General features: G+C 42.0%; 3 protein-coding genes across 3 annotated transcripts in view; 1 reads left to right on the forward strand and 2 right to left on the reverse strand.

Moving 5' to 3' along the window:
- atr (ATR serine/threonine kinase) overlaps positions 1-7,028 on the forward strand; it is a 51,545-nt gene extending 44,517 nt beyond the window's left edge. Inside the window, exons 37-47 of the mRNA XM_063211023.1 lie at positions 400-497; positions 835-1,067; positions 1,194-1,328; positions 1,558-1,758; positions 2,567-2,710; positions 3,609-3,759; positions 3,957-4,113; positions 4,555-4,708; positions 5,285-5,436; positions 5,516-5,621; positions 6,763-7,028. Of these exons, the coding sequence (XP_063067093.1) occupies positions 400-497; positions 835-1,067; positions 1,194-1,328; positions 1,558-1,758; positions 2,567-2,710; positions 3,609-3,759; positions 3,957-4,113; positions 4,555-4,708; positions 5,285-5,436; positions 5,516-5,621; positions 6,763-6,936 (1,705 nt within the window). The 3' untranslated portion in view covers positions 6,937-7,028. The remainder of the gene's footprint in view (positions 1-399; positions 498-834; positions 1,068-1,193; positions 1,329-1,557; positions 1,759-2,566; positions 2,711-3,608; positions 3,760-3,956; positions 4,114-4,554; positions 4,709-5,284; positions 5,437-5,515; positions 5,622-6,762) is intronic.
- A 796-nt stretch (positions 7,029-7,824) lies between these two features.
- On the reverse strand, positions 7,825-14,663 carry LOC134457802 (endoplasmic reticulum protein SC65-like). Its single transcript, XM_063209772.1, has 8 exons — positions 14,643-14,663; positions 12,451-12,891; positions 11,331-11,477; positions 9,918-10,077; positions 9,705-9,833; positions 8,839-8,984; positions 8,449-8,532; positions 7,825-7,971 (listed from the first exon to the last, which is right to left on the reverse strand). The coding sequence occupies exons 1-8, from the start codon at positions 14,661-14,663 to the stop codon at positions 7,873-7,875; spliced, it is 1,227 nt and encodes a 408-aa protein (XP_063065842.1). The 3' UTR covers positions 7,825-7,872.
- On the reverse strand, positions 14,088-18,708 carry LOC134459104 (uncharacterized). Its single transcript, XM_063211431.1, has 5 exons — positions 18,652-18,708; positions 17,859-17,903; positions 17,382-17,708; positions 16,317-16,637; positions 14,088-15,177 (listed from the first exon to the last, which is right to left on the reverse strand). Exons 2-5 carry the CDS (start codon positions 17,899-17,901, stop codon positions 14,726-14,728), a joined length of 1,143 nt encoding a protein of 380 aa, XP_063067501.1. The 5' UTR covers positions 17,902-17,903; positions 18,652-18,708; the 3' UTR covers positions 14,088-14,725.
- Between the last annotated feature and the right edge of the window lie 3,704 nt (positions 18,709-22,412).

Consider the following 22,412-nt stretch of genomic DNA (forward strand, 5'->3'; position numbering starts at 1 on the left):
TCTTGGAATGTTCTTTAGTTTGAGACTGTATTACTTTGATATTAAAATCGAAGGCAGAATTAAACATTATCCAAATATTTATAGCTTACTTCGATAGATGACATATCTGGCGGCCTTACGTTAAGTAAACAGGCCTACGTACAGTAATGCTACGTGACAACGCCAAAAACGTAACTCCAACCTTACAGTACTCCGGGTAACGTTTTGTAATTGAAACACAAACTGGACTGGTTTAACAGCACCACTCAGATCGACGCGGCATGGCACGGCACAGCGTAGCATGGCAGAGCCGGGTTGTATGCGGAAAAAAAGCCTACAGTGTTGTTGAATGTGGTAGCCAACAGTTAATGAATGCTAAACAGAACCGTATAATCTGACCCTGCAATCACACATTTACAGAGCCTTGCAGTTCGGGAATCAATACATCTACCAGGCCATGCCAAGAATGCTCTCTCTTTGGCTAGATTATGGTGCCAAAATTCACGAAGTTGAAAAAGGTCAGTTTGAGTATTCACAGAGCTGTATCTCTGGTTTACATTCAACATTGTTAAATTTGAAGAGCGTCGTTGTATCCATTTGGTGAAATTTACATTTTTGTTTTGGGTATTGCATTGCAAAATACATTTTATATAGGTTTAAAAAGTATGTTGTCAATATTTGAACGCTAAGAATTCACACATAGATGATGATTTCCAGTAATAAAATGCAAAAGTAAAAAAAATGGCACTTGAGTCATTTTGCCACAAAACTCTTCATTTGCTCTCTACTCTTAGATGTTGTGTGTTGGGCACCACAATGTCACCAGACAATTCTTGTTGGCCTCGTGTGTTCTAGGTGGCCGTGCTGAGAATTCCCAGATGCGTGCTGAGCTGACCAAAATCAACGCCACCATGAGGGAACACAATATCAACCTGTCCCCCTATCAGTTCCTCACGGCCTTCTCACAGCTAATTTCACGCATATGCCACCCTAGCCATGATGTCTTTGCTGTGCTGCAGGAAATTGTAGCCAAAGTTTTCTTGGCCTACCCACAACAATCCATGTGGATGATGACGGCTGTTTTGAAGGTCAGGAATATACAAGCCCTATTATTTTGCCATCTTGCATGTATATGAATTATTGTATAACATGTATATGTAATATTTTAATGTATATTGTGTTAAAAGTAAAACATTTCCTTTTGTCCTATCTAGTCGACATACCCTACTCGGATGAACAGGTGCAAAGAAATACTGAGAAAAGCTGTCAATCTTCAAAGTTCTTTGGAAAAGTTCATAGCAGATGCCACTAAGTTGACTGACAAACTATTGGAACTCAGTAATAAGCCAGTAAGTACAGCAATACTTACTTTCATGATGATATCAACCAGTACAGTATATGTCATGTTGTTTTTATTGTTTGGTGTCTGCTCTGTGCTACAATACCAGCTACAACCTAATTTCCTCCTTGGGAACAAATAAAACTTGAACTTGAGATATACGGTAGCCAGCTCTCTCACTGGACCTTTCTATTTTTTTCTTTTTATTTATTATGTATTGATTTGTTAATTTTGCATAGGTGGATGGAAACTGTGCCAACCTCAGCATGAATGTGCATTTCAAGAGCCTGAAGTTGCTGGTGAAGGATCCCACGTTCAGCCAAGTTCTCATCCCTCTCCAGTCTGTTCTCATCCCCACGCTGCCATCCACAGGTGGCGCTAGCCGCAACCATGACGCTTTCCCAGGGCATTGGGCCTACCTGGCAGGTTTTGACGATATGGTAATAATAGTAATCATCATCATAATAAAAACAATTTTAGGACACTTTACACACAGTACATTATATTAAAATAGTAGCATGTTAAAACAGCAGTAACATGTAGTAGAAATGTAGAAATAAATAGTAAAACGGTAAAAAGAAACAAAAGGCAGCACTACAAGTAAAAAGGCGTAGCAGCGATTAAGTCACCTGTACTTGTAAAAGGTATAGCAGTAACAGAAACAGAAATTACACCAGAGCAAGACAAAACCCAATAAAATAACAAATAGGTAAGGTAAATAATATTAATAATAAATATGGTGTGTGGCTAAATAACATCTTTTAGTGAAAACTCCTCAATAATAATGAATGAGTTAGTAATTAACACTTAACTGATGGTGTAAGATAACTACTTTTTCATTTAATATCTCTATGCACCATTAGGCTCATTTTACCTTTCGCTTCTATTGGCCACTTCCCCACAACCCATTACAATGTTCAATGCCTTTGTAACATAAGGCATTTTAAGGGATTTGTTCTGAAATTAAGTAAGAGTAATTTATTTGTCACATACAAACCCAGCCTTGTACGGTAGGCTACATTGTAATGAAATTACAGTAACTCTAGCTAAAGGAATGTATGAAATTACATAAAAGGCCCTGCCTGCTGTGCTTAAGTCACTGAAAAGTTTTATTTGTATTCTGCACTGATACGATATAAGGATGTGGTGTAGATTAGTGTAGTATTAAGTATGTACAGTACAACTAGTCCAAACTTATTTGCCAACCCCTGCTGTAGATGGTTGAACGTAATTTTTTGCTCTTTTAAGGTGGAAATACTGGCATCGCTGCAGAAACCTAAAAAAATCTGTCTGAAAGGTTCTGATGGAAAATCCTACACCATGATGTGCAAACCAAAGGATGATTTGAGGAAGGATTGCAGGCTAATGGAGGTCAACTGTCTGATAAACAAGGTACAACTACTTGTAACTCTTATTAAATCTGGTAGTCTTTATTAGCAACTAGTATTGCATGAACTTGATTAATTAATGACAATTGCTAGATTGCATTGCCCCAGAGAAAATGGTCGTGTGCATGAGTTGTAATGCAAACACGTTAAGTAGCAACACACACACACACTATAACACCAGGGAGTTATTCATAATTACAGTCATTGAGAAGTAAAAAGTAAAAAAAGTCTAGCTAGACATTTAAAAAAATGTTTCATTGCTTTGCTGTTGTTTTGGAAATCCTTTGTTTTTAAGCTTTTAACAGTGGGCCTATTCTGCATTTGCAATGTTAGATGTTAAATAGACTTACATCAAACCTGAGCTGGACTTTGAACACTACATCTATAGTGAAAAAAAGCTTGTTTTTTTGTTTTGTTTTGTTGTCTGTATGTATGCACTGGAATGCAGTTTAGGTTTTTTATGGTGTAGGAGACATATTTGTGTTTTGATTATTTGGAAGGCAAAGAAATGGCTAAATTTGAAATATTTTTAATGTTACTTGTTACTCTAAGGTTTTGTATAGTTTTTGTTAGGAAGCTGCATTATTGCCTTATTTGCTTTGATGTGGGACATCTGTACCTACTTACCAGGCTACCTGTCACAGACCAATCCCCTTGGATGTGCCTTCACCGCAAATGTGAGCACTTTAATTAGGAAGCTCACTTTGTGTTCGGCAGTGTTCGACCACAAATTAGTGATTAGAAACTGAAAGTCAACCGGACCGTGTGAATAAAATGACACCAACTTTACTTCACCTCTCCGTGCGTTCTTATGTTGGATTGTGCGTCAGATATCTACTTCCCACCTGCCTCACTTGGTGGAAACACCATTACATAAGGTTTCACATCTTCTCCTCTGATAGTGTTTGCGGAAAGATGCAGAGTCGAGAAGGCGGGACTTGCGCATTCGAACATATGCAGTTATTCCATTGAGTGAGGAATGTGGCCTCATCGAGTGGGTGAACAACACAGCAGGTCTGCGACACATCCTGATGGAGCTCTACAAAGAAAGAGGTAAAAATAAATAAATAAATACATTCTGGGGGCACAGCAGAGTTGTTGTAGGCAAAATGACTTCTTTTTAGATGTGTGATGTATGTCAAACATCATAATGAAATTTGCTCAGTTGAGAAACCACATTCCACAAGCAATAGCAAAAGCCTTTGTTATTGTGGATATTGAGTAACATTTTTGTTCCATCTTTCATTTAGGTCTTTTTGTGACTGGGAAACAGATGCGAAAGTATATCTTACCCAAGACGGCACCCTTTCAAGAAAAGTACAAGATGTTCAAGGAAGTTCTGTGTGCCTCCCATCCTCCGGTCTTCCACGAGTGGTTTTTGAGAACATTTCCTGATCCAACCTCCTGGTAGTCTTTGCCTTTTTTGACCTTCATGAACATGTTCTAGGGATACTTTAAGGCAGATTTACACGCATGTTTCATCAAACACTGAAAAGAAACATAGTAATATTACACTGTCTGTGAAAAATGTAGTAAGTCATTAGATACAATTGATAATCGCTCCCTCTGTTCATCTTCCTCCATTCTCCTCTCTGTCCTCACTTCTCCCTGACATCCGCAATATTGACTCATTACCCCAGTTCAGACTAAAAACTAATTTGTTTCAGTTACCCTATTCTTTATGACTTTTTAATTGTGTTTCGTTTTATTTTTGTTTTTCAATCTGTTTATGTGCTTCTCTCTTTACAGTGTTTTTGAGTGTTTTGAAATGTGCTTTTAAATAAAATGTAGTATTATTATTATTATTATAACACCTTAGGTATTTTAACCGCTGTCTTTTTTCTACAGGTACAACAGCAGATCTGCGTACTGCCGCTCTGTGGCAGTGATGTCGATGGTGGGCTACATTCTTGGGCTGGGAGACCGTCATGGAGAGAATATACTTTTTGACTCTCTGACTGGCGAATGTGTCCATGTGGATTTCAACTGCCTTTTCAATAAGGTTGGTAAACTTTATGCCTTGACAGATGCAGGGGTTAGACAGTGAAACTGAATAATCTGGTTTTACACAGGTTTGGCTATAGCAGCCCGGACATGTATATTAACCCTGTGGAGCACCTGATGGACATTTCTGAAGGAAAGAGGAGAGTTGAGGTGCACATTTAATGCTGCTGTGATTTGGGCAGCTGTGGTTTTATGTCTGGGTTAGCACGCAAACATCCCTTTCAGACAGCTTAGTCTTGCGTCCACAGTTAATCCTGATGAATGTGGATCATCCTTCTTGATGGTATGCTGACAGTGTCACGTGTGTTATTGTTGCCACAATATGTTTGAATTTTTATTTTTTCTATTATCTCGTATTGTAAGGACAACAAGTCATGTGGTTTGCAGCCTGAAGTCCAACTCACCTCATTTCATAAGATTTCTTTACAGGGCATGCATATTTGGATTTCTCAACAACAAAAAACCCTCCAGTTTTGAGCTTAGCTACTCCCAGTAGCTTAACTAAGTTATGTATTTTAACTTATTAACTGTGTGTGTGTGTTTGTGTGTGTGTGTGTGTTTCTGTTGTTTTAAGGGAGAAAGCTTTGATGTTCCAGAGGTAGTCCCTTTCCGGCTCACTCAGAACATGGTCCATGCAATGGGACCCATGGGGGTTGAAGGACTCTTTAGACAAGCTTGTGAAGTCACACTTCGCCTGGTGAGAGATCAGCGGGAATCATTAATGAGGTAAGAAACTGCTGGAAAGAAACTGCTAAAAATAACACACAGTAAACCTTTCACAACTCACAAATTTTTCTTTTCACAGTGTCCTGAAGACATTCCTTCATGACCCTTTGGTGGAGTGGAGCAAGCCAGCAAAGGGCCTGGCCAAGATCCAGGTCAACGAATCAGGAGAGATACTTAATGAAAAGGTATTGCTTACGCCATTGGTTCTCCACTTTTTTGGAACTCATTAGTGTATCTTAATTTTTAATACTCAGGGGGTGTTGGGAGGCTTATAATGAGGTCCTCATTATAAGCCTCCCAACGCCCCCTCAGTATTAAAAATTAAAATGCATTAATGGCCCACCATGGTAACTAAGCCCCACTCCCTCTGAGGTGTATCCTCCTCGATGTCCCCTCAAGGGCTCCCCAATGTCTCCTGGCGGGGCTGTAGAGCCCCCATTGAGAAATACTGGTCTACACAGAAATAGAATGTCCCTCATACAAATTGGATTTATTCATAAGTTGGATAATAAAAGACTGAATGGTTGATTAAAATAGCCAAGTTCCCACTGACCGACAAGAGATTTGTTGCAAAATAGTATATATCCATTTTGAAACATTTTGGGAAAATGACATTTTTGTATTCGGCATTCCATTGCATGGCATAGCAAAATGCACTTGATACTGGTTTAAAAAGTATGTTGTCAAATATTTGAATGGCAAGAATTCACACATAGATGATGACTTTTGAACAGTCATTTCCAATAATAAAATGCAAAAGTCAAAAATGGTGGATACACCATTTTGCAACGAAACTATCTAAAAGGCAGCTCCAAATAATACATCGCAGGTGGAATTGAGTCATAAACGCGGCATTCAGACTGCAGGGCTTATGAAGCTTAATCCTGATTGTTACGTGAAATCTGATTTTATTTTTCCCCCAAGGTCGTTTATATTTTCTCCTAAATGCATCTTGTATGTGATTTCAACTTTGAACAGAAAATGGGCGTAAAAGGGTGAAGGGAAAAAAATGAATTGGGTCACTTCAGTGTACAGTCTAAACAAAGTGGTCCTCATGACTTTTATGTTTTGTTTAGGTTTTTTTTTTTTTTTTACTAAGCCTGATCTATGTTTTTTAAGTCTTAACATTTTGTGAAGCATAGACTTAAAGGTGCACTGTGTAGGATGGTGGCCAGAGTACGTACAGTCATTTTTGCAGCTAAAATGTCTATTTTGGGAAATTCAAAATGGCAGACATGGAGAAGAATGTGTGGTATGAGGTTTCTCAGGTATGGTCCTAATCTGCACGAGGGGGGTCAGTTACATGGTGTGTTCTGTCCCTCACAGGCCAAGACCCATGTGTTAGACATTGAACAGAGACTTCAAGGAGTGATCAAGAACCGCAACAAAGTCATGGGTTTACCCCTCTCTATTGAAGGACACGTCCACTACCTCATTCAAGAAGCGACAGATGAGAATCGCCTTTGTCAAATGTATCTTGGCTGGGGACCTTACCTTTGAATAATTTTGTTAGAGTTAGAATATTTGAATTTGTGTTCACAGGTCCGATATGTGTTCTTACGTTTTAGTAAACGAATATTACGTCAATGAAATCATTTTTGCTGTGTTTTGTCTTCCAAACCAACCCAAAGAGCAGCTTTGAGCTGCTGGATACAACTTTGGAATGCAAAACCAGATCCCTCGAGAGATCAACAACCGATGAAAGTCTCATTGTAACACATTGACCCCCATGTCACGTAAAAACATGTGCATTGACTCCCAAAGTTTTTTTTTTAATGAATTTCGAATCTAGACATTCTAATGCACCATCTACACTTTTTCACACAGGCTCATGCAGGTTTTATGGCATTATTCTCTTAACAAATGAAACAATCACAAAAAACTGCACTTCAAGTTTCTTTTTCTTTTTTTTACATTTATTTGGTTATCTGAAAGTTTTAAGTGTGTCAAATGTGCAAAAAAGGGGAAACAAAATCAGTAAGGGGGCAAAAACATCAGCACGGCACTGACTTGCACCTATGACATGCCTCAGCTGTGTGTTAGCACATATGACGTGTCAACTGATGTTCTACACTAGTCACTAGATGTTACCCACACACATATACCTTGCACGTCATTCTTAATGTCTGTCCACTGTCTGTAGATATATTTACGCACTGAATATTTTTACACCTATTAATTACGTAGGTACATATTACGTCTTTGAATTACAGTACATGTCACATAGTCCACACGCACTAGTTCAGAACAGATTTTAAGATGATAAAAGTTCAGGTGTGTATGTGTGCGTGCGTGTGTGTGTGTGTGTGTGTGTGTGTGTGTGTGTGTGTGTGTGTGTGTGAGAGTGTGTGAGAGTGTGTGAGAGAGAGAGAGAGAGAGAGAGAGAGAGAGAGAGAGAGAGAGAGAGGGCGGGTGTAAGTAATTATAAAGTGTGTGTTATCCGTGGTCTCCTCTACTCCTGAGGGGGGGCTCCCAGTGAGACTGTAGCCGCTCCTCTCTCCCCCCCTCCCCCGAGAACTCAACATCAGGGCCTCCCTACACACACACACACACACACACACACACACACACACACACACAGATACGGTATAGCAGTTGTCTAACAGTGATGTCAGCTGTCTATCCACCTGACATCAACACAACACAACTAATGGTCCCACAGTAACGAAACCAATGACAAGTTTTTTTTTATTTCTAAGTAATAACACCCAATCAAGTACATCTTAATTGAATAAAAAGTCATCCAATAACTAGAACTAGAAATTTGAGACGTTTAAACACAGTTTTAGGCACTTGCCAATACCAGTATTTTACAGACATTTTCTTGATCTGATATTGAGTCTTTTAGTCTATAGCCAGTTACTTGGAGAAGTCACTTACAGGAGCGCTGCCAGAAACATAGACCCCCATGAAAGAAATGTTGGGCCCCCTTAAGGCGCCTTAAGCCAACACACACACACACACACACACACACACACACACACACACACACACACGCACAGTAGTCCGTACCTGCTGGTGTGTGTGTAGATTGGGTCGTGTGAGCTGCAGCATTTCCTTCATGGAGGAGATCAGTGTCCAGTAATCCACAGCCTCCTACACACACACACAAACACACACACACACAAACACACAATTAGAGAAGGTTGTGTATTTTCAACAATTTTTTGCAATAATAATTGTAATGTTTTAAAGTGATACTGTCCCATGTTTTGAAATAAGAGCTTATTTTACACCTCTAATTGAGTTAAGTGATTGAGCTTTACCTTTCTTCTGTACATCCTGCTGTTCTCTGAGTATGGCAGTGCAAATTTTACCTCCAAGCTAACAATTAACATTCAGTCCTATGAGACCAGCTGGCGGCTAACTGGTGTGCGTTTGCGTGTGTGCGTGCATGCTCACAGATCTGGGTGTGTAATGGTGTGTGTGTATTCTCCACTGCTCCTGGTGTGTTTTGTAGATCTCCATGTTGTCCCTCATCAGCTGATCCTGCGGCTCGAACAGCAGGAAACTCGCTGCACACGCCACCGCACTGCCAAACTCCTCCACTGGGGGCAGCACACACAATATACTGTAATGTCGTAGAATTTATACTGTATATTATATACACTTATTACTTGTGTAGTTGTAGATGTATGATGTTCATTATGTCTAACTGTTATAGTAAAACTAAAGGTACACACCACAACATCACATGACTGACTGAGGCAGTCACACCACAACATCAGCTAATTTTAAAGAATGTCACGCATCAACATCCATGGAATCCTCTAATGAGGACGGAAGCTATACAGTTGAAACATCTTGAAACAGGTAAAGGATGAAAATTGTACATGTCTGAAGTATAATAAAACTTAAGTTTTAGTGTAATTATAGTCTTTACACCACTGCACTGTCAAACTCCTCCACTGTGGGCCAGCACACATGACATCACACCACACCACATACCGGTACTTATTATAGTAGATAAGATGTAGATCAGACCCACAGACCAAGATTAAACTAGACTGGCACTCAGTAATGTGTTCTGGAGATTAGTGGCTGCCATTTTACCCCAGACTTCACTCCAAACTTCGCACAGCAGACTGTATTGCTGTAGTTGGACATTGAGCTATCGGAGGAATAGGTTTCATTTCATCTGAATAAAGAGATGTCGAACTATTGGCTGTAGGATCAATAGGAAATTATCTAAATATTGACTGTTAGGGCTGAGGGGACACGTGCAGCCCAACCAGGTGCTGTGTGTGTGTGTTTGAGAGTGTGCTCACTCTTGTAGTAGCAGAACTGCAGGTGATGGTATATCGTCGGCAGGAAGTTGTCCACATAGGCTCCGCCCACACAGGGCCGGAGGTCGTCTTCACAGGAAACACTACAGTGTAGCACCTCACCGTACACCTCTAAACAACAGACAACACCAACAACTTTAATAATAGTAACAGGTATAAGAGCATCTTCACAGACTACTGTGTGCGTGTGTGTACCTGCCACAGTAGAGTGCGACGGAGTGTCCAGCATGATGTCGCAGGCTGCAGTGCACAGCTGATGTTCACGCTGGTATCCTAGCAACGCTTCCTCCAACAAGAGAGCACTCTTCCGCCACTCGCCCCCGTTGAACAGGAACACGGCCTGCAGAAACGCCCTCTTAACACACACATGCACACACAAACACACACGTCCCTGTACAGTGTTGTCCCATATTGCCAATCAACGCTCGCTGGTTTTTCATGGCTTTAAGGACGCCATCATCCCATTTTAGCAGCTTAAACACACTGTAGGTCAATATTTCAGAGACCCTTGTCCGTGTACTTCCATAATAAAAACTAGAAATGCACTCAGAGAATGCTGACCTCCGCCAAAGAAACTGTTTGATAGAACATTTGACTATGTTACACCCTAATTTTTTCTCAAGTCTGTCTGCTTTGTTTTTGTGGAGTTAGAAACTGGAATGTCAAAATTTACCCTATCCGGCAATGGTGTAGCCAGCCTACCTTTAAAAAAATTCCTGGATCCGTATTGTGATCCGGATCACAACCAAAATGTAATCACTTGTTCCTTGTGTCACTTCCAAGAACTCCACAAAATTTCATCCGTTCATAACTTTTTGAGTTATCCTGCTGACAGGCAAACAAGCAGACAGACAAACCAATGCAGCTGAAGTTTGTATTCATTTATTTTTAGATATTCAACATTTTAATACAAGGTGTAGGTGTCTACCCACGGCGGTCAGCAGCTCTGAGTTGTGATGGCCGCCAGAGATTGGATGGCAGTGTGCCAGTGCTTTTGAAATCACTGGCATTAGGTGCGATCGAGATGGTGTCAACGCATGCATGTGCATTTAGACAGCAATGCACCCTGGATGAAAATGCTGCATGACGGTTAGTAGAGCAAATCGATGCGAGCTTATCGTCTCATTCATATTTGTGGCCGACTGTAAATGCGCTGTATTTAATAACACCCACATCGAGACAACAAGTTCTCGCTCACGTGCTTCGTCAATGTTGGTCGACAGCAACACAAGTCGTATGGGCCTATTGAGGCTCCAGTAAGTCTCTGGCAGAGCTGCCTGGGTGTGGCCTGTGGAACTTGAGCATTGCAATGCAGTATGGGGATTGTTGTCACAAATCCTCAAGAACTAAAAAGTCATTCTCTGCCTTTTCTCTGCAAATAAGGCACCAAATTAGAAATGTATGCTACTATGCTACTACATATATGACCCATTTTCAATACATATTCATGTCTCCACCGGTGGAATGCCCCTTTAACTTTCTTTAAGATCTGTCAACCTATCATTTCGACCTCTTCCAGAATGTTTGGATCTTCTGCTCCTTGCTTGTCTCTTGGAGCCAAACAAAATAGGCTAAATCAACTGTGTGTGTGTGTGTGTGACCTCTGACCTCGTAGGGTCTCTCCTCGAGGTCATCTGGTTCTCCAGGTGTGTCAGCATTGCTATGGTAACGCAGGTTGGTTGTCATGGAGAGGTCCTCGGGGTTCCGTTGCAGGTAGGTGTGTGCTGCTGACGCCGCTCTGGCAGACTCATTTAGCTACAAACACACACACAATCACAATCTCAATCATTATGCTGTCATAGCCACAACACAAGCTGGGCTGTCTGCTATGCAACAGAGTGCTTACCACTGATATGATAATATGGGACGCTGGTGGCTCAGTTGGTAAACAAGCCTGTTCAGCAACTAGAAGGTTGCAGGTTCAAGCCCCGCTCTACCTGACCCCCATTGATGTGACCTTGAGCAAGATAGATAACCCCAAATTGTTCCTGGTGGCAGGGTGGTACCCTGCATGGAAGCTCTGGTCACCACCCTTACGGAAATTGATCATGGTTTTCATGTTTGTTTGTTTTTTTTTAGCATAGTTCGGCACGGTGTCATTTTACTGTGTCTTATATGGTTCACCTGTGGTTTAACTATAAAATTAACCATGGGTTTACTCTGAAAACTAATCATGGTTTTGCCACGGTTTATAATTATTCATTAAATTACACTTAACTGCCACTATTTTATCCAAAGCACATTTTGGTGACAGTCCTTGGAGTAATGTGGGGTTAGGTGCCTTGCACAAGTGCACTTCAGCCATGGATGGAGGTGAGGGTGGGATTTGAACCTGCAACTCAGTGATCTTTTGTCGAACTCACTACACCACAGCTGCAAACAAGTTGTCATGTTTTTTGCGGGGTAACCATGAAACCCACAATTAACCATGGTTTTTTGAGCATGGATTGTGACTATGGGGTTAAACCATAGTCACAATCCAAGCTGGGAAAAAAAACAGGAAAACCATGAATAACCATGATCCATGGTTAGTCAGGAACTGATGTGAGGCATACATGTAAAGTGCCTCTACTTACCGAGTTGCACTACCGCTGGCTGCCCAGATCTGTATCTGGCTCTTGACCCTTGCCTACAAAACCACCTCAGGAACGACCCCAGCTTTTATGCGTGCACACACACACACACAAACACACACCCACACACACAGAGAGTGAGAGCGTGTTCCTACCTGTCTGTAAGCCAGGTGCAGGTATCTATAAGGTTCTCTGCGTCTGAAGTCCGTCATCAGCTGTTGTGATGGTGGCGGGCAGCTTCCCGGGATGCGACCCCAACACCTCCCGACGCAGCCAGCTCTCCTCAGCACAGCCCAGTGGAGCTGCAGCTCCCGGGGGAGCCCAGCAGGGGGCGACGTGTCCTCCTCTTCCTCACGACAGGAGAGGCAGCAGAGGGCCAGCGAGTGCCAGATGAGGCGATGCAGACGGAGACTCAACTCAAACAGCCGAGCACTCTCTCCCCAACGCCCCGCCCACAGGCGCTCCTGTGCAACGCCGAACATCCAGCCAAGGCAGCCTACCTCCCCATCCTCTCCCTCCTCCACTGCCTTTTCCTCTCCCTCCTCCACCACTTTCTTCTCCTTAGCCCACTGTTCCTCCTCTGAGCTCAGTGTGTCCTCCTCGGTTTGACAGAGAGACACACAGACACACATACACACGCACACACACAAGTACATGGCCAGATGCCGTTCTGCATATCGCTCTCCAGCAGGCATGGTGGAAGGAGCAGCGCAGTGGCAGGTCTGCAGGTTTCTGCAAGATTCTTCAAGATTCCAAGTCCAAACTTATAGAGCGCTTCCTGGAGAACACAAAGGCTTCTATGGAACTCACTAGACCACTTTCGCAGAACATTAAGTATCCTCTGTGGAAGGTGAAGATTCCAAACCAGGAGGAGAACCCTTCTGTGGAATTCAAGGATTCCCAATGTGAACTCCTAAAAATCTTCTGTGGTACTTTTGGAAGCAGAATGGGAAGCTTTCTATGATTCCAAAGCAGACCCAGAGCCCTTCTATGGAATCTGAAGTTCCGAAAGCGTTTCCTGTGGAGGCTACAAAACTCAAAGAACATAAAGCTTCCTCGCCGCTATCACGTGGTGTGTGTGTGTGTGTGAGTGTATGTGTGTGCGCGTGCGTGTGTGCGTGTCTGGAAAACTACTTTAGGGATCTGGAGTTTCAGGACTATGACACACAGCTGCTGTGTGTGTGTGTGCACTCGCACACTCGTCTGTGCAGGGCCGCTGTCAGCTTTGTCCTGTAATAAGGAAACAAATTTGGGGCCCGTCTCTCTCTCTCTAGGCCCAGAACAACAGACCCCTTTCGGCTTCCCTGTGTGTGTGTGTGTGTGTGTGTGTGTGTGTGTGTGTGTGTGTGTGTGTGTGTGTGTGTGTGTGTGTGTGTGTGTGTGTGTGTGTGTGTGTGTGTGTGTGTGCTCTGTCTGTCTTTGTATTTGCCTACCTGGGATAAGTAATGGTGTGTGTGTGTGTAATAAAGAGCAAATTAATTAAGATAAATGAACTCTTTAAGTGTTGAACCAACACCGTATAATTTACTGTGTACCATCCTTGTAATACCATGTATGTGTGTGGTAGGCTGTAGTAGATATGCATTTGAGTATCTCTATGAGGGCACTTTTTGTATGTATGCATGTATGTATGTATGTGTTTATTGTTTTTTTTGTTTTGTTTTGTTTGTTTGTTTTTGTGGCGTCATGTGTATCAGTGTTGTGTGTTATGGCAGCTATGTCCAAGACAAATTTCCTTCGGGACCATTAAAAAGAATCTTGAATCTTGAATCTTAATTAATTTGCTCTTTATTACACATGTCCCAAGTACATTAATTACATAGTAAAAAGATGACCTGCACCAGATTATATCTTAAAAGCTCATTTCCATCTGCAGTCCCTGGGCAGGTAAGAAAACATACAAGTAAAATACAGTACAGTACAATACAGTACAGCAGCCCCGCCACAACCAACAACAACCAATTTTGCCAGTCACAGGCTTCATTTCTTTTCTCAATGCCTGGTGGATCAGTCTTGACTGAAAATACCCGATTTGTTTCACCCAGTCCAGCCCTGACTGTCAGCCTGTCAGTGCTCTTACCTCTGCTCATGTGAGTTCATTGGTTAATGATGAGTTCATTTCTTTTCTAGTTCTGGCCGGTATGGGGACTCCAGCGGGTTTCCCACTCACAGGGCAAAACTTGAGTTCACCTGACTGTCCATGTCCAGCCTAGTGGACTGCGACGCGTCCTCTTCTCCACCAGAGCAGAGCTCTTCTTATCTCTCCCTCTCACGGCCGAGACATGATACACTTAAGGTACTCTGGCCATTTCAGTGTCCCATGCATTCAGAAGAGATCGCAACTCACCAACTCATCACAGTGTACCATGCTTTGTTAAGGAGCCCATAAGTTACTAAACCTCACTGTAGTAGGCCCACTTGTGGTCTAGCTCATTTTGAGCCCCTCTTTCTCTCATGATAATTCATACAACTGGTATACATGCCAAAGCAAAAAAAAAGCAAAACAAAAAATATAATCACTGAAACTTTTACGTCCATGTGGTACTCTTTTCTTTCAAGATTTTGTGATTTTTCCACCTTCGTGGTCTGCCTTCTATTAGGTGCCGCCATTCTTACAATGTAACTGCACAATGTTTTATTACTGTGTTTATCTCTCACTGTATATATCCCTAAATGGTCCCTCGTCACAGTGTCCAGTTCAACTTTGTGTCCTTTGTCGATATATCGCCAGTTCTGATTACATTTGTCATAATAATTATTGCAAACTGGGACAGGAATGCTGGAATTGTCCCTCTGGAAGAACAAATCAGCAGGATCAACTGTGTAAAGGTGCAGGGCGAGTATCGGTTCTTCTAGAGTAACTTCAATTTCCTTCTTGTGATCTGAAAAAGACAAGTAAACAAAAAGTTTCCCTCCTTTAGAATGACGCATTTTAAAAACAGCATCTTCTTAGAGTTACATGAACACATACTTATTAGAAAATTGTTTTAGTTGTAATGAAAAGTGAGTATTAAAATAGAAAATGAAACAACTGGTGGATTTTAAGATTATTTCTTTCATCTCAGGCTCAAGTATAAATATTTTAGATGCTTGCTAATCAGGGGTCCGTATCTCGAAAGCGTCTTTGCTAACGACGGTAGCAACGTCCTTCGTAAGAGCGACTCAACTCACTCTCGACAGCGACGCTCACCACTAAATCGAAGGGAATGGTAGGACGGTCTTAAGATGGTTAGCAACGACAAGAATCGAGAAACGGGCCCCAGAGCCGTAGAGCAAATACATTGAGATCGTTAGACGTATCTTCTTTTACCCATCCTTTTTTTTTTTGCTTAGTCAGTATACAGCATTTTGATTATTTTGTTTTGAAGACTGTAACCTTCAGATAAATAGACCATTGTCTGTTTAGACAAAACCATAGAGCAGGGGTGTCAAACTCAAATTGACCGAGGGCCAAAATCAAAATATGGAACGAAGTCACGGGCCGAGCTCAAGATTTAGTTTTAGTAAATGGACAAAAATTGTGCAGGCACGCCTTTAATACTCATAGTTTAATTTCACACATACTGGCACATATTGTGAGTGTGAGCTGTGCCATTGGCCTGGGCCCGCTAATACTTCTGAGAAACACTAAATTTCATGTTCAAGTCTTTGTACACTGTGCATTAATGATGTATGAGGGTCAACTGCAATATACATTTGAAATGATCTCGAGGGCCAAATAAAATGACTCCGCGGGCGGGCCTGAGTTTGACAACCCTGCCATAGAGCATTAGTCCTATAAAAGTTTACTGGGCCACAAGTGCACACAATTTTATTCTGGCCAAGCCCACATGCTGAACAATTTTCAGAGGTGGTTTGCATCTATGCAAAGCCTTGTGACAAAACTACAATCAGTGAAAAACTCTTTCTGATAACATGAAAAGTAATTTATGTTATGATTATGTTAGAATCTATTAATTCCATATTAAGCAAAGTAATTATAGAAATACACAATCACGAATCAAATATATTTCAAACATACCCCTTATTTTGAGAACAGTGGCATTCTTTTGCTCACTGCACCTGTAGGTCCCATGATCAGAAAAATATGCCTCGGGAAAGGCAAGTGATAGATTTCCATTGTCTATATCACTTAACACACCCACTCTTTCCTTTTCACTTGCACCTTGTCTCCGTCTGCCACCCTTAACCATCTGAAACACATTTTGATTGTCTTTCGTCCAATTAAAAGAGATTGCATCAACTGCTCTTTGGCCTTCCACACATCTCATTTCCCTTCTTGTGTAACAAGGAATCCAGATGGAACATCCAGCTTCCACTATTAGCTCCTTTGGAATGGTTGCTAAAACAAACAAACAAACAAATGAATAAATACAAAGTACTATGCTGTTAAGTATCTCAAAGATACATAAACAATATAACACACATTGTAATGCCATACCTTAGTTGCCATTGTGGTTTCATGTTAATTACACATCTGACGTTTTGAATTCGATTCAGTAACCATTTAGGCTATCTAAAACAGTGTTCCTCAACTTTTTTTTCCATATTTTACGTATACCATTATAAACTGGTGCTGCACAAGAGCCACATTCTCTGTTCCTTGTGATAACTAACAAATGTAGGGCCATTTTCTATTTAAATACATGAATAGATGTTTAATAGCCAATGGACCTTGAATTTTGCTGGATTTGTCACATATATAGGGTCTATGAATTAAACATTTTGTCATTTATTTCATTTATTAGGCTACATGAAAATTACTAAACCCCCTAAATTTAAGAGGGCTTCACAATCACAACCCTCCGCAGATCTTTGGGCCTCCCCCTTCGGACCACCCAAGAAACAAACACAAAAAGTAAAGCACTCAACAACTCAGCACACAACAGTAGTCCTGAGAATCCCCCCTTCTACACAAGAACAACACACCCACACAACATCAGTCCTGAGAATCCCCCCTTCTACACAAGAACAACACACCCACACAACATCAGTCCTGAGAATCCCCCCTTCTACACAAGAACAACACACCCACACAACATCACTTACAGCAGTTAATTTGATGTGTTTATGACGTACGACTTACCCTTAATCCGCAAGGTGACATCGAGTTGATGTATGCCATTAAAATAACATTCATACACACCATAATCATTATATACGGTGTAAGTCATGAAAAGGGATAGGTTTCCCATTTCAATATTTTGCCTCGGAATGTCTACTCTGCCGTTGAAGCCACAGTATGACATGAAGTTTCCATTGGAATATTTAGCCACAGTCTGATCATAGATTTTCCATTCGACATTGGAAGAATCCACGTTCACCTTGTCCTTTATGGTACAACTGAGTATCGCAGGATCCCCAATGTTTACATCTTCCACTAAGGAAGTAATTGCAGCAGCAGACATAGTGCCTAAAATATAATGAAAGAGAGATACGAACTAAGTATTGGTTAATTGGGATGGTTCATTTTACTGTCAACAGTAACTTCAATATGAATGTGAACATGGTGTAGGTATGTATTTATGTGGAAGTTGATAGTGTATCATTTGTTTGTACAAACCTAGGTAGACCAGACTGACGACTGACAACAGAACCGTAGTCATATCTGTGGAAAAAACAGAGACATACTGAATGTTGGTGACAATTAACAAAGCATGGTGAACATGGATAAAGAGAATGATTAAGAGGTGCTGCCAAGTCAATGTAACACTCATAAATCATAATCCTAGGTCACACCATAATTTGCGAGGGATCAAATTACAATCTCAAAACTGTTCTGTGAAATGCATGAACGTAATGTTTTAATCCAAATTACCACAATGTACAGCATGGCATGGCATCAATATGGGATTGAAAACAATGTAGCCTAATCTTCAATTTTACATTACACTTATCTGTAAGTCACTTTGGATAACAGCATCAGCTATTTTAAGTACAGGGTATTGGTTACATTCCCTGGAGCAGTGTGGGGTTAGGTGCCTTGCTCAAGGGCACTTCAGCCATGAAGTGAGATAGTGAGTGAAAGGGAGGGATTTGAACTGGAGTCTAAAGTCTAAACTGAAGTCTTAAGCCCATCTTCTAAACCACTACGCCATGGCTGCCGCATAATTGAGGCAGCTCTCAATTATGCCTATGTAACTGGAAATACAGAACAAATCTATTGAAAACGTAAAACACTCAGGTCATCTGTATACTGTATGTCCAATGCTGTATGATTTGACAAAGAAATGCTTTTTTCAGGTCTATTGGTTAAACACCAATCCATGTCATTCCAAAGTTACTGTTGTTAAAGTTGTCAAAGATTGTAAAGTACACCAGAAACCATCCTTTACTTGAGGAATTATTGAACTTACCTCAGTGCATTTGGTGGTTTCATTTACTTTCAAAGTCACAAAAACAATTGACTGCGCGCTGTTTTCAAAAGTGCATTGTTACCTTCACTTTCAGTTCTTGAGGGCACGCCCACAGATCGAGATTAAACTAGTCTAAACTAGATAATAGTTCTGTGAGCACACCTGAGCAATGGCATTGAAATATAGCTCAGCCCAGGTGTTTTCAATACAAATCACTTTAGCAGTCTATATACGTTCCTTAAGCCAAGTTAGGATAGAATGTACAGTAGTTAGTTTCCCTAAAACTGCTCATTTCTGGCCCAAAAGGCAATGCACTTTTTGCATTTTTTTCCGAGAATGCAGTCTAGTTTTTTCAATCTTTGGACTGCAACAACAATAAGAAACAAATCAATAAATTAGGCCTGCAGTAAAATAGATTTGCACACTGCCGAGCACAGAGTGGTTGAGACAGGAAGCTGCCCTCTCATACGCAAAAAAAAAGAATGTGCAAAAGATCAAAACATTGCAGTGGCTTACTTTGGCTGTGAAAACCTACAGCCAGAAAAGCTTGAGAAGCATTATGCTTTAGCAAAGCTTCAGAAAAAGTAGAAATCAATATGACAGATATCTAAAATATGGCTGACTGAGGTCAGGATCAATAATAGGCTTAATAATAGAGATTTTTTAGTTTTGTTTTTACAAAAGATGACCGGTCCCTCAAAGTTGCTGTATCTTTACCATATAGGCGAGTACATTTAGGGTTTAACCCCCCAAAAAATTATACAAAAGGTTTTTTCATGGATTCTATTACTATTGGACCTGCTAAATGACATACTAAAAATCTAGTTAAATCTGACTTTGGGAAATGAGTTTTTTTTTCAACATGGCTGCCATAGGCTTATTATAAGGGCAGAGAGACACTCCAGGTGAATAGGCCAAACATTTTAGCTTGCCGATATCACCATGAAACTTAAACCGGTGATTACTCACATATTTGTGAGAAAAAAATGTATTGCAAGTTTTCTGAGATGTTATATTTTAATATGGTAATTAGACTATGTCTAATTAAATATGCATTACATTTCAAAATGCAAAAACTCTAAATCTGAAAAAGCCAGGCTTAAAATTACTCTTTTATTTTGTTTCTAGTAAGCCAAAAGATATCTTCAGAAGAGATTATGGACATCTCTTTTTGTTTTGTAGTAAATATAAAGATCTTTGTGCAGACACGCCAGCTAGCAATTTTTTTCAAAACATGGTTATTTAACACCTCTCTTAGATTTAAATAATTGAGTTTTATGTTTCTCATGTTCTTCCAGACATTCTACGAGTCTGGTAATATCATTCTTAGCATGTATCAAAGTATTCACGAAAAAAAAAATAACTTTAATTTTCGTGGTGCATTCACGTTATTGCCCGTTTTTCGTGGCTGGGCAACGAAACACTGCCTATTCATTTGAATTGCCCGACTGCTGCCTAGCAACCCACTAGTTTGACGCCCTTTCGGTACCGTCACATGGTAATCAAACATTTCAAACAAGCAATTTAGGGTTAGGGTTAAGGTTAGGGTTAGGGTTAGGGTTAATTAGGGTTAAGGTTAGAGTTAGGGTTAGGTTTAGGGTCGTATGACATAAGGCGTAAGCAGGGCTCTAAATTAACGCACGCCAACACGCCAAATGCGGGTGAAAAATCATTTTGGCTGGTAGAAAAAATCATCCACTAGCCAAATTGGCCGGTAGCGCGCGCCCGACTGAACGTTAAACAGCTGCCCGAACAGATCTGTAGCTGCCGTCTGATGAACGTTAAAACGTCGCCTACATTACCCATGAACATTAGTCCTACCGTCATGATGTAGCCCACACCCATTGGCTGACCGTTAATCACAATAAGGCAGCCTCACATCCATTGGCTGCGTGTTTGATACCCGCGCGCCGCTCGAACTAGTGTTAATAAAATATGTTCAATGAGCGGACTAGCGCCGATTACTTTGGTTATGTAGGGTTGTTAAGAATTGTGAGCCCTGAGTCCCCTGAGCCCTCAACAGCCAGGCATCTCCTCACTGCTCTTAGCAGGTTGCCCATCCCCCGTTGCTGGTGGGCTACCTATGTCCCCCCTCCTTCTACTGCTCTCCTCTGCCTGACCTGTGCACTCGGTGATTTTCCGTTCGTGGCCCTATAGTGGGTTGCTAGGGGCCCTCGGCAACAGGCGCTCCCCCTGCTACTGACATACAGACCCCTTTCACTGACCTACAGACCCAGTACTTTTCCGTCATGCACCGAGTGTGGGTAGGCAGTGATTGGCCCAGCAAGCAGACCTTCTGGCTCCAGAGGTGGGTCCTGGCCTGCTGGTAACACCTCTGGCTCGGCACCCTACTGTGCTGCTGGGAGCATATAGGGCCAGGACAGGAGTTCACTAGTCAGACCACTCATCGGACGGGGACTCCAATGCACACTTGGCATCCATCTTTCTCATCATCTTGGACGTTTCAGGATCCCAGCGTCCACTCATGTACTCTTGCCGTGCGTCTTTGAGAGTGAGTGTCTGTATTATGTTGTTACTATGTTATGACTGTCTGTATTGTATTGTGTTTATTGTACAGTTTGCATTGACTAGTAGCTGCATAGTATATGTGCTCATTGTCCATGCCGCGGTTCTACCATAGAGTACATTGGTTCAGTAATGTGCTACTGTGGTGGAGTAGCGCTTACATCTCTCTATGTTTGTTTAATGCATGCTCTGTGTGTCTGCTTTAGGCAGGCACATATCCATGCCCCAGTCTGCACAGCTATTGTAGGTAGCTGTGTCATGTTCCCTCCTCACTCCCCCCTGCTTAAGGTGGCTGCTTGTAGGCAGTCACCTTCATGTTCCCCCTCCCCCTTGGTAAGATAGCTGCTGTAGGCAGCTATCCTCAGTTTCCCTATTGTATATATTGTATATTATATTGTATATACTCTGTATGTGTATTTTGCATATTGTATTATTATTATGTATATGTATCTCATGTATCATCTGTGTGTGTCTGACTTCATTGGACATCTTCATACTGTTCTGGCCGGACAGCCTGTGGTGTTTGTTGTACACCTGCACCAGCCCCTTTTCAATACAGTCCTTTTTCGGGTGCACACAGCACCATTTTTTTCATGGTCCTCCTCGCCGGATACAACAATTGCCACAGTGAAGATGTCCTTCCCTGAGGTCAGCATTCATCCTCGCCGTCTGCCCCAGGATCAGACACACACACGCATGGACATCCCCGTCGTGGGACACAGCAGGCCCCGGGAGGTGACACCGTCTCCCCCTGCTGCTCAGACCCACCTCGACGCATCAGCAGCGATCCTCACCGCTCTCAAGCACCTGAGAGAGGAACACAGGCAGACCTTCCAGGCACTGCGAGAGGAAAGCAGGCTGTTGCGTGCAGCCAATCAGCAGCTGAGGAGAGACGTGGACTTTCTCATGCAGCATCACCTAGCCGGTCTCCAGGTGCCAGCTTCTCCAGCGTCCTCTTTCGTCGGACATCACAGCCCAGGTCATCCAGTGAGGGATCACCGGCATGTCCCAGGACCAGAGGCACGCCCCCCTTCTCCTCAGCCTGCACAGCTGAATGACGACAACCTCCCGCCACCTCCTCCGCCAGTGTACTACACTCCAGGCGATGCAGCAGAGTCACCACCCCGGGTGCCACCACTGCTGCATCCTTCCTCGCCTGGGCATGCAGAACCAACAGAGCACGAGAGGTGTCAGCAACGGCCACCAGTGGACAGCTCACGACCCCCCTCATCTGC

The sequence above is a fragment of the Engraulis encrasicolus genome, chromosome 11, assembly GCF_034702125.1.
Source record: "Engraulis encrasicolus isolate BLACKSEA-1 chromosome 11, IST_EnEncr_1.0, whole genome shotgun sequence".
Lineage (NCBI taxonomy): Eukaryota > Metazoa > Chordata > Actinopteri > Clupeiformes > Engraulidae > Engraulis > Engraulis encrasicolus.

Coding starts and splice junctions, on each gene's coding strand:
- LOC134459104 (XM_063211431.1), bottom strand. CDS start 17,901: ATGACTACGGTTCTGTTGTCAGTCGTCAGTCTGGTCTACCTAG. Junction 17,709..17,858: donor CGTCAGTCTGGTCTACCTAG/GTTTGTACAAAC, acceptor ATTATATTTTAG/GCACTATGTCTGCTGCTGCA. Junction 15,178..16,316: donor CACTGTTCTCAAAATAAGGG/GTATGTTTGAAA, acceptor TGTCTTTTTCAG/ATCACAAGAAGGAAATTGAA.
- LOC134457802 (XM_063209772.1), bottom strand. CDS start 14,663: ATGGTACACTGTGATGAGTTG. Junction 10,078..11,330: donor TCGAGGAGAGACCCTACGAG/GTCAGAGGTCAC, acceptor GTGTGTGTTAAG/AGGGCGTTTCTGCAGGCCGT. Junction 8,533..8,838: donor ACCATTACACACCCAGATCT/GTGAGCATGCAC, acceptor GTGTGTGTGTAG/GAGGCTGTGGATTACTGGAC.